The sequence below is a fragment of the Falco naumanni genome, chromosome 6, assembly GCF_017639655.2.
Source record: "Falco naumanni isolate bFalNau1 chromosome 6, bFalNau1.pat, whole genome shotgun sequence".
Taxonomy (NCBI): Eukaryota; Metazoa; Chordata; class Aves; order Falconiformes; family Falconidae; genus Falco; species Falco naumanni.
Genome location: NC_054059.1, coordinates 12584872 through 12597147, shown reverse-complemented (window position 1 = coordinate 12597147; position 12276 = coordinate 12584872). Strand labels below are relative to the sequence as shown.

General features: G+C 37.2%; 1 protein-coding gene across 2 annotated transcripts in view; it reads left to right on the top strand.

Moving 5' to 3' along the window:
• Positions 1 to 12276, top strand: part of SMAP1 (small ArfGAP 1) — a 96060-nt gene that overhangs the window by 69765 nt on the left and 14019 nt on the right. For both annotated transcript variants that reach the window (XM_040597958.1, XM_040597957.1), the window contains one exon: positions 3443 to 3527. In XM_040597958.1, coding sequence (XP_040453892.1) covers positions 3443 to 3527 — 85 coding nt within the window. The remainder of the gene's footprint in view (positions 1 to 3442; positions 3528 to 12276) is intronic.

Here is a 12276-nt window from a genome sequence, read left to right as displayed (position 1 = left end):
TGAGCATGTCCCTGCTTCTCCACCAAAGAGATGCGCTTTATAGGTGAAAATATTTGTTAGAGGTTGCAAAGTTAATTCTTTATTTGCCTCCTTAAGTTGGTAGAAGTACCTCGTACCTGTTGAACTGGGATAACTCTAATGGGTTATTGTGGCTTTTTTTCAAAACAGGGACTCAGTTTTTCTTAAGGCAAAAAAAAAATAAATTCCAAGTTGTGCTAGATAATAAGCTGATCAATGTGGAGGATGCAAAAGAATTTACTCCCTAGAAGCTTGTTCTGGCATCGGGGGTTTTTTTAGTGATATTTGTAAATAAACAGTTTTCAGTAATCTCAGAATAATTTAAGGCAGAGAGCATCGCTTGCTTTCAATAGATACTCCAATGTGAGAACAACCTTGAAGAATAGCATAGTGGCCATTAGTGGCAACTGTGAAAAATGGAAATGTAAGGCCTGCATATCAAAGATGTTTTGATGCTCTGCTGTTTGCAAGAACGGTGTTTCACAAGAATGTACTACTACCATAAAACTGATTTTGAATGAGAAGCTGTTAATATATGAGCTGAACTAAATACATCTAGGAGTAGCTATAACCTCATACTTAATAAAACCTCACGTGTTGCTAAGCCAACCTTGAATGTTGTAAAAAAAAAAAAAAAAAAAAAAATAGTAGCCCCAGTAACCTTGAAGGCTCCAGTTGAAAATAAATGCACAATATTGTGTACCTGTTCCCTTCATAGCAGATTTTTAATGCTATATTTAGTTTATTTAATGCTGCTTAGTCTCTTACTATCATGCAGCCTTTTCCCAAAGGACTTGACAAATAATAGTTTATCTAGTACTGATGTCAGTACTTAAAAATAATTGCTGTGGGATTCAAGCAGACTAGTATTAGAAACTGAGGTGAGTCTTAGTGCAGCAAGATTCCCAGGCATTTTTCATGCTATATTGCACCTCTGCAAAATGCGGTAGTCTTTAGATAAAGCACAGCACTAAATGAAACATTAATTTTAAGAAATGTCACTGCCTTGTTATGCAGTTTTTTGCTGTTGCACACTTGTGCTCACTCTGTGCGATATTTAGCTTTAACATCTCTAAAGATCACTCCCTACATAAAGCTTAGTCATGTATTAGTCCTGCTGGGGCAAAAGTACTAAAAAGAAATTAAACATCACATTTCTCTTTATGATTTGGAATAAAATTTTCAAGTAGCTCCAGTCAGTCTGACTTTTTTTGTTCTTCTCTGAAAGTTTCAATACCTTGTTTATGCCAGAATTATATAGACTGGAAGGGACCTCTAGAGGTCCTCTGTACTGGAGCCAGAAATACGGCATGATCTCTACTATAGAATGCTTCAGTCAGGCATTGCTTTCCTTTATACCTTCAGCCAGCGGACCACAGTACAGTCAGGTAGCCCAAGATCCACGAGGCCAAAGAGAGAGCAAAAGCATCTTAAGAAACGCCACGGTAAAGGTGTGTTATTTAGGTATTCTCAAATCAAGAACAATTGCATGCATGCAAGCTTCATGTTCTAACTTATCCTATTAGTGCTAACCTTACTTAATTTATTCCTAAGTGTAGGTGACTTTAGGGAAGCCCCTGTCCATCTATGAATCATGGCAGGCCTTAAGCACCAAAAGTATCTTCTGATACTTTTGCACAAAAGCCCTTGTATGTAATGTGAAACATCTTAACCAGAAATAAAGGCATATGGAAGTTTAAAGCTGTTTTAAATCTCAGACAGGAGGATAGGAAATTCCAGCAACTGGTGTTTGTCATGGTGAGAGGAGGACGAGGGGGGGATCCACCCAGTATTGCAGGTAAAATTAAGGGTAAGAGGAAGGAATTTTTTTCTAGATAGCTGCTGAACATTGCTTTGTGTGACCACTATTGTACAGATGAAGTACTGGTGAATTGTTAGGAGACTAATAGCTTCTTTCATTTTCCAGACAGAAGGTTAGTGGGTTGGTAAAAACCATGTAGCTGTAAAGGAGCTGAATAGTGCTTTCAGGAGAAAAACTCCATCAAGGAAATGAATGCAGTATTAATGTCTAGAAATATCTGCTGCACTAACATGCTCGAAAATAATTTTGCAGTCTTTCTTAAAGTAACTAACTGTGAAGTGACCTTAAAACCCTATTAGTTTAAGTACTGGCAAGGGAGCAGAATGGGAAAGAAACTGCTGATCAAAAAATATAGCAATGATATTGGGAAAGGGTATCTTAAAGGATCTTATTTTTATAGAAATTTGTATTTTTGTAACTTGTATCTTCATTGACTGCCTTTCTTATTTAGAGTGTGATGAAACAAATATGCATTTAATAATTATTGAAAATGTTATTTGACAGAGCAGAGAACCTAAGTAGATTATTCCCAATACATTTTTAAATGTTTAGTTTAGGTGATGAAATTTATTTGCTACAATAATAAGTACTAAATAAGAGAGTGCTATTTGAACTCTCTCTACTTAGTTCGTACTAATGTGTGCAAAAGTGTTTGGATTTCTCTGAAAGGTTTGCATTCTGAACCCACCCTGTCAAGTTTTAATTTATTTCAAACTTTTGCTTTTATGTGGTTATCATAAATCTGATCTGGAGTAATGAAAATTTGCACATTTAATATAATTCTTACAGTTTTGCTTTTCAGTTTAAAAACTTTTTTATTCAATGTTCACAATTGTTAAGCAGTTTAAGCAGAAAATACCGATTTCATGAAATCAAGCAAAGTGTCAGAAATGCTTCTTTTTACAGCTTCTGTGACCGTGATGTTCCTTAAAGAGTTGGAGAAGAACCAAACATGCAAAACTTTATTATATTCTTTTCTGAAATACTGGTAATTCTGAAAGATGTTCATAATTTAAATTATATGGTATGTTTACTGAGGTATGGTCAGTTGTAGAAAACTTTATTTTGAAGGGTCACTTCTAAAAAATTCTTTATATATAAAAATTTACTTTCAGAAAACATATTTTTTTCTCATAACAAATATAATTTCTTTTCTCTGCAATACTGAGTAGCATTTGGAATCAGTCTGCTATTCGTCAGATCCCATACTCAAAGGTGAAAGTTATAATACAGTATAGAATCAGGGAATCCATGGAATATTTTTCTAGCGGGTGGTTTTCTAAACAATTTTGGTCTTTAACAAGGTATGTTCTGATATGCAGTGGTTCAGTTTAAGATTTCAGCTTATTTTTAACCTATCCTGGAACTCAGATTTATTTTAAAAATGATTGCATACCAGTGAAGGTGTAAGGGTATTTTTTTACAGTCATGTGCCGCGTCCTTTATGACCATAACTGCAACTTATTCCATTGCGATAAACAAATATAAAAAAGGGCTTTTACTTCTGATACTGGAGCAGCATGTTTAATGAGTATTTTTGAAGCGCTGTATCTTTTTCAGAAAGGTTACTTTTGTGTGGTTTTTTTTTTTTTTCCTTTAAAGCCACAGAAGAAAGAGGATCAGCAATCAGAAGCTAAAGCAAGTCCAAAAAAGTCATCAGAAGCCACTATTGACCTTTTAGGACTTGGTAAGCAATACATAATTACCTGTTTTTAAATCAAACACAGGTATGTTGTTATATATTTTAATAGAGATGCTTCTGTTTTATCTGTGTTTACTGATAGGTGAATTTGAAAACCATAAGATTGAGCTTATGAATTTGTAACTATAAAGGAAAATGCCATAGGGATCTGGGTATATCAATACTTGTGTTTTGCTAAGGAGAGTAATGAGCTCCTGTGGGAAGGGGAAGTTATCAAAGTGATCTTCAAAAGGCTTATGGATTGTGGTATTTCAATGTTTATGGTACAAGTGTACTTTTTAATGAAAACACTGAGGTCATCTGAATTGTATATCTATAAAATAACTGATATCATAAAATACCTATACTAGTTAAAAAACCAGTAAACTGTCTGACCGCAGCTGACTATTATCTCATAAAACTAAATATATTGGGCATTTCAGTGTTGTATACTGACTGTGACCATCATTCTTTTTTTATCTAATAGACCTTTTTGTTTTCTGACTGGCAGGTAACTGTGTATTTGTCTTGTAAATAAACTGTTGGACCCAAATAATGTAATTTGCACTGTCTGTCTATACCATGCTTTTATGCTTTTTTCTGCTTGTTGAAGGTCATATTCATAAAATCTGTCTTTCATTTACCTAGTGTTACTGAAAGTGTGTTTTTTCCATTTCATAGCATCTTAAAATGGAATATTACAGTAACTATTTTATTTCCTTTTGTTGTTCACTGTTAGGGAAGGTTTCTAAGAGTTGTGAGTGGATATTAAGATTATTCAATATGTATCAATGTCATGGTTATTCTTAAATAGCTACATAATTTCCACAGGATATTGGAAGAGGCTGGTAAACTTTTAAATGTATTTATTCTAGAAAATTGGCTTCATAGAAAAATGTTTTGTTGGTTTTTACGTTTTGGTTTTAAGATATGAATAATGTTGCAAGAAAACAATAAATATCTTCTCTGTTTTAGAATTCACACTATCATTCAAAATGCATGTTATTTTCCCTTTGGGTGCAGAAGAGCTGTGAAATACTACTTTTGTACCGGTTATGTGTGTGTTGTGGTCCATATCTCATTCCAAGTAATCTGCCGCCATAGGCAAGCAAATCTTAATTAACACAGTAGAAGTTAGATTATGGATATAGAATGAACCTATTAAAAAAAAAAAAAGGGTAATTTAGACTTGATGGAAAACTGATTTTCCTTTATTTTCCTTTACCAGACCAACAACCTAATTAAGAGCTAAAATTTAATCAATGTGTGGTTTTGAGATTGCTAGGATTCTGTATCCTTTTAGTCATGTTTTGGAATGAAACTTGGTAATGCTGTTTTATGATATGATAATAAACTCAGATTACATAGCCTAAATTGAGATGTAATATGCAACAGAAAGTGTGTTATAATTGGTGTTCAACAGCTGTGCTTCTTCAGTGAGATATACAAAGGGCAAAGTTTATAATTTGTATGTTAAAACCCAATAATTTTAGAGGAGGGAGTGTTTAAAGATCTTTTAAATAACAAATTGAAATGCAGTGTAATAAGCTAGTAGCACTTGGAATCCACTGAGCTGCAAATGAGATATGTGTTAATGCAAGCAGACCTACGTGTTTCATTTGGAGTGTTGTCTTTTAATTAATGCCGGCAGTAGACTCCTTCAGAGAGTATTAAAATGAAGATCACTTCAACCCAATATATCATAGAACTGTACAATAGCCCGGGTTGGAAGGGACCTTGAAAAGCCGTCTAGTCCAGCCTGTGGGAAGGGGAGCCCAGGTGAGATTATCTAGCGTCCTGTCTGATTGCATCGTGAAAACCTCAGGTGATGGAGACTCTACCACGTCGGTGGGGAGGTTATTCCAGTAATTGATCTCACGGTAAAAAATGTCTTTCTTATGTCGAGATAAAACCTCTCCTGGTGCAGTTTGTACACTTTGCCCCTTGTTAAGAAGATTGTGTGGCTCCTGGTGAATAGAGAGTCTCTGTCCTCCTTTGTAGCTGCCTTTTAAGTACTGCCATACTGGGATAAGATCTCTCCCGAGCTTTTTTCTTCTCCAGGGAGAAAAGACCTAATTCAAGCAGGTTTTCCTCATTGGACAGGTTCTCCAGCCCTTTGACCATCTGTGTGGCCCTCCTTTGGACCCTCTGCAGTCTCTCTGCATCTTTCTTGAATTGTGGGGACCAGAACTGGGCACAGATGTGGCCTGGCAAGTGTTAAATAGAGTGGGATGATCTCTGTCTCGGCTAGTAATGCCGCTGCGGATGCAGCCCAGAATCCCGTTTGTTGTTGCAGCGGCACACTGCTGATTAAAGTGTTTGATATGTCATATCAAGCAATATTAAAATGTCTGTGATTGCATAGCTCATTCTTCGTACTGAGCAGACATGTTTCTAATGAGGATTCGTTCTCTTAGGACTTCATTTCTGCAAATGAAGAACAGTAGCAGCTTTTACTAGGGCAGACCAGTATCACTTATGATAGCAGATTAAGTAATTTGAATGGATCACAATTCCTGCTAGAATAAATTTGGCTTTCAAAACAGCCCAACTTCTTGCAAAGTATTTTCTTGAGTAGGTTCAATGCTGGCTTTGGGTGTGGTGTTAACCTTTGGGTTATTGCTCTTTTTGTTTGTTGGGTTTGTAATAGTGACCTCATCAGAAGGTAAACATCCTGTGAGATAGGATTTATCCAGTGAAGATTGTAGCCAGATAAGATAATTTTCTAAAAATAGATTGTTTTTTGTTTTTCTTTACAAATTGCAAAATTTTCAAGATAATATGCTTAGGCAAATTGTATCTTTAAATCTTGTAACAGCACAGAAGGCATAATATCCTCAGTGCCTGTACTATCATGTTTGTGTTTCTTCTGAGCCGTTTAAAATACAGATTCATGTGGTTCCCTTGAGTTCCTTCCTGTTCAGGGGGTTTATTATTGAGATGCTGCTTGGATATTCACTTTTTGATGATCCAGCAACCTTCGTGAGTTTTGGCCTTTAGATTCAGAGTAGATTTTAGTTCAGTATTCCATACGCAGAAAGGTGGGAAAACAGACATGTACAAGCTATATAGTCTTCTACATATATATATATAGCTCTTCACAAGCAATAGAGTTGGTGTTCTTGCTGTGGAACCCCAAATTGCATCCCTCTCTTCCCAAGCTGTAAGAAATCGCAGCCTATTTCTGTAGGCTAAATCTGAAGCTGCTTTTTTAGGGATCGCTACAATTATTTGCATCTTGTCCATGCTGAAAGAGTGCCTATTGAAGTTGTGGGGACTTAAAATTGATGCTAAAATCAATAATATGGGATTTCATAACATTGATTTTTAATAGGGGAATTACAGGAAACATTTTCCAGTGTGAAAGTCCCAGCACGTAAACCATAGTTCTTAAGCACTTTACATCATTGACAGTGCTGAATTTTCATCTCTCTGGTGTTAACCTTGCGCTCTGTGCTTCTTTTAGGGGCTTTGTCTTACAAGGTAGATGTCTCCGCTTACTCCAGATTGATGTAAATCCAGTTTTTAAAAATACTTGTAAAAAAATTATATTATAGCTGTGTATGATCGTGGTAATCTTTTCTTGGAATATCACACAGGCAATTTTGGATATTCTGTTTGTCAAGGTATGTCACTTAGAAATTATTTCAACATTCAGAAAAAAGATAAATTACTATTTTTAAACTACATTACCTTAGAGAATTATCAGAAAGAAGGAAAGTGCGTTTTACATATTCTGTATCATTTACTGGTTAGATGTGCCCTTCATAAAATAGGCAGTTGCACATTCTGGAATAACCATTGTAGTAAGTCACGATGAATGACCAGAAGAAAAGAGATGTGTTATGTTGTTGTGGTTAACTGAATGTGATGTGTGGGGCCTTCATCCAGCATGGCTGGAGGTCAAGTATGATCTGCTAAAAGCTGCTTATCCGCTTGTGTGGGGGAAATACTCTCTGAAGGAATTCTGTGAAGTTTTGAGAGCTTAATCACGGTATGAAGTGTAGCTGGATGTTGCATAACAAAGAAATGTGCTTTTGTTGGTACTGTTTGGTAAGGACCGAAGCAGCATGGTTGGTCGTAAGTTGGAAACCTGCATTTAAGATATAATAAAGTTACGTTTGTAAGTACATAAGTGTCATATATGCATATATAGATCATAGACTCATAGAACCATAGAATAGCTTGGGTCAGAAGGCACCTTGAAAGGTCAGCTAGTCCAACCCCCCTGCGATGAGCAGGAACATCTTCAACTAGACCAGGTTTCTCCAAGCGCCATCCAGCCTGGCCTTGAACGCTCCCAGGGATGGGGCAGCTTCTCTGGGCAACCGGTGCCAGTGCCTCGCCACCCTCATAGTAAAGAATTTCTTCCTTACATCTAATCTAAATCTACCCTCTTTCAGTTTAAAGCCATTCCCCCCTGTCCTGTCACTACAGACCCTGCTGAAAAGCCCCTCTCCAGCGTCCTCATAGGCCTCCCTGAGGTACTGGAAGGGGGCTGTAAGGTCTCCCTGGAGCCTTCTCTTCTCCAGGCTGAACCACCCCAGCTCTCTCCTGTCTTCATAGGAGAGGTGCTCCAGCCCTCTGATCTTTTTTGTGGCCCTTCTCTGGACCTGCTCCGCAGTTCCATGTCTTTTCTGTACTGAGGACTGCAGCATGGTCTCACCAGCACAGAGGGGCAGAATCGCCTCCCTCGACCTGCTGGCCATGCTTCTTTTGATGCAGCCCAGCACGCAGTTGGCTTTCTGGGCTCCAATGCACACTGCCAGCTCATGTCCAGCTTTTCATCCACCGGTATCCCCAAGTCCTTCCCTGTAGGGCTGCTCTCAATCCTTTCATCCCCCAGTCTGTATGGATACTGGGGGTTGGCCTGACCCAGGTGCAGGACCTTGCACATGGCCTTGTTGAACCTCATGAAGTTTGTGTGACCCCACTACCCGAGCTTCTGAACATGTTAACATTTGTAGTATTGCTGCTATGTTAAGATTATGGTTAGATAAGGAATGTGCGTACCCGAAATAAAAACATTTATAACAACTTGAGGCGTACAGCATTGTTAGCTTTCCGGCTTTCCACATCTTGTTCTAAGAAGCATTATATAGACATGGCCTCCCCACGAATGCTTTTTCAGTTCTGTGAAGGTTTTAGCAGTGAATAACATTTTACTAATGCAGTTAAATAATTCCACAGTAAATTTGGACAGACAAACTTTGTTTGTACTTTTGCCCCAGATTTTGTTTCAAGTATTTAACTATTTCTCTCAGATTTACTTTTTTAGTAATTTGGTGTAATAAATAATCATATGCGTATTCTCCCCCTGTTGCAGGTGTTGGTATGGCTGTCATGAGCAATTGTATATATAAAAAACACGTGGCAGCTTACAAACTTATTGTAAATAGTTTGTCTCATAGAAAATTAGTTTCAGAAATGTTACACAAAGTTTTAGAGCAGATCTTTCTTGTTGTTTCCTTTTTTTGCTATCCCTTTGAAGCTTTTCTGCTGGTCACATGGTACAGATGGATACAGACAGATATACCAAAGATTAATGGTGTGTATGGAAGCTTTCATAACAAAAGGCAGCACTGAACTGGAAATTGTCGTGTCAGGCACTGATAAAATATATACCGAGAAACACTGTAAAGGTAAACTTCACTGGAACCCTAGTAAATAGCTTTTGTTTCTGATGTCAAATTTGAACAAGACTTCTTAATCTGAAATCAGAAGCAGCATCTGCTGTTGCGCAGTGTGGCAGGCAGCAGGTGGATATTACCTGTCATGTTGTCAGACATTGTAAGAAGTGAAGATTTGGGACCACAGCTAGGAGCAACAGTGAAGAACAGCATCTATTGACTTGTCATGTTGCCTTCTCTGACCGAGCGTGGAAGCTCTGCCTTGCCAGCACTCTGGTTGCAATGGCTTCTGCCGCATCTCCATTCCTTGCTATGGATGCATTCTCCGGAAAACTGGTGGAAGTAGTGTTGATTAGAAGTTAGTTGTTTCAAAGCAATTCTGTGATGGCTGAAGCTATAAATTTCTCAATATGTTCAGGGAGGCCTATATAGCTTAGTCTGATTATGACCTGTTTCCTGGAAAGACTGCAGCTGTGTTCCCTTCTGTTAAATACACATCACCCCTTCTAATTAGTTTTTAATGGTAGGCAGCACAAGTTGAATGAGGAGTAATATACTTAGAATAATTTAGAACTCGGAAGTCTGCTGGAATATCTTTCTTATGCTACAGAAATATTTTAAAATTAGGAGGGAAAGGAGGAAGTGCTTCCTAATCAGTGACCTGGTGCTTTGAAGCTGAGAATATCTGTAATCTCTGTGTAATTAGTGTGAACTATTGTGTTGGAATACAAGTATGTGTATGCCTGCATGCATATATATATATATATATATAAAAAATTAAGATACTAATATTGCTACAAGTAATAAACTGAAGTGAAAACAGTTAGGCTTATTCTATATTCTAAAATTTAGTTCTTTATGGAATCTTTTAGTTTCAAGGGGGAATGTTTTCAAAGTTGCTTTTTAATAGATATAAATGTTCCAACTATTACATTTTTGAGAAATCAGTAAGACAGGATTATTTGTTAGTACTATTCATACAGCCATAAAACTGTGTTGTAAATGCTAATTAAAAATGTCTGGTTTCTGTACTGATACAGACAGGGAAATATGTATCTGTAGTGTAAAATTCAGTAAGAGATGAAGGAGGTATGTATACTACCAAGTAGCACATATACAGAAGTGATCTAGCAAAAACCTGTGGTTTTGTAGTATTAATTTGTAAGCAGCATATTAAATGCTTGAAAAATACTATGTTCTTGCAAATGTGTTCTCTTGTGAATGTTCTAAATATGTGAAATGCTTGTTTTAGTAAATGATTGCATTTAAATTGTCAGTCTTATATATTAAACTTTTTTACATTCAGGGAAACTGAACCACTTTGGTATATGACAAGAGAGAGACTTTTTAAATGCATGTGCTTCACTGAGAAAATGAAAACATTAAATTATTAATTCCAGACAATCCTTTTGCATGAAAATTATGCATCGTTCGTTCCTAAATTTATCTGAAACTGTGAACCTTTGGGGAGATGTTTTTGGAACTGCCTGTCTGCAGAACTGACCTCAGAAGAAGCTTGCTACTTAAACTGCCAGATTATTTATTTACACACATCTTAAAGCACTGCTGTGGGTGGAATGGTGGAGCAGATTGTACATCTGGTCATTATACTGTCCACTGACTTCTATTCATCAGAGCAGAAATAAGGGAAGGAGGAGACCTTTGCACTAAGGTGTAAGTAGCTTTGTCATAATCATAGATGAGTTTGTAACTTTGCTTTTCAGAATTGGTGGAACAGCAGTTCTCCCGGCAAAATCAAATCATGATGTAGTAATAGAATTGGCTGAGGTGGCTACTTCATCCCTATGGTTATTGTCAAGCCGCTCACTATTTACTCCGCATAGAAGAGCTAATATTGCCAAGCCATTCCCATGGCCGTTTGCCTTTGTGCAGTTGCTGGGTCTTAGCTCTTCCAGATAGCAGTGTTATCTTCATGAAATTTGCACAAGTTTGGGCAATAAATATGCTTGCTGAGGTTCAGTTTCTTGCAAATGCCACTCACTTGTCCTTCTCATATCCCTGCCTTCAAGGTATTTTGGTTCTCGTTATTGGATCTGCTTGCCATTGCTAACGTGCAGAATTTGGTCTCAATTTCCCATTCACATGAAGTGGTTTTGAGAATTAGCAAATATAAAGCTATTAATGTTCAAGTTTGATACATAAATTATTTTATACTCTAATTAAATATCTGAAGTAGTCACAAAAGCAAGCATCTAGCTCCCAAAGAATTGCAAATCAGCACCCTTCCACTTGGATGTTTCATAATTCCCTGTATGAAGAAGATGCAGTAAGTGCTTAAAAAATATGCTGTGGATTTTACATATGCTAAACTCGGTTCAGAGTTGCGGTTTCTGCAGCAGCTATAGCTTTGCCAAATTTTCTGTATATACTAAGGCACGCAGATTAGCAAAGACTGAATTCAGATATGCATGGATGGTGGCAGGTTCTGACGTCTTGTACATTGTTGGATTTTGGTATCCATGACTTCTGTGTCAGGTTTTCAGATATACAGCAGTGACAGTCTTTATCTTTAAAATAAATTCTTTCATACAAGGCAGCTAAAAAGGGGGCCACCATCCATTGGAGTTGGGAGGCACACAGAAATGAGAAGGCATCTGAGTGGTGATCTTCTGAATGGATCGTTTCAGCATGCATGTTATGTTCTTGTAGGAGCTAACAGCCGAAAGTCATGTCGGTCTTCTGCGATGGTTTCCTCACTCAAGTGGTTTCCAGATTGATGAACTGACTGGTGCTTTTTACTGCTTCTGCTATTTTGTTCCAGCTTGTCGATACTCTGGGCTGCCAGACAGGTAGTCTCCAACTGCAGTGAGCTTGCATGTGGCAGAACAAAGTAATGAAAAATTATGATATTCAGCCTGTAGGGAGACAAATCTTGCTGTAGTCTGCCAGTTATTTGTGTTCTTAAATAAAAAGTAGAGGAGAGCAAAGAGAGACCTTTCTAAGTAATAACTTACTCTTTTCTTCTATCTTTTTTTCTTAGAAAAAAAAATACTGATTCTTACGTGACTGTTCTTTAGCAGATGGGAAAGAATGTTGCAATTATGTGAGAGATGGCATTGTAATATTTTAAATAAATGTAGGAAGCTTCCTATGATTTGATCTTA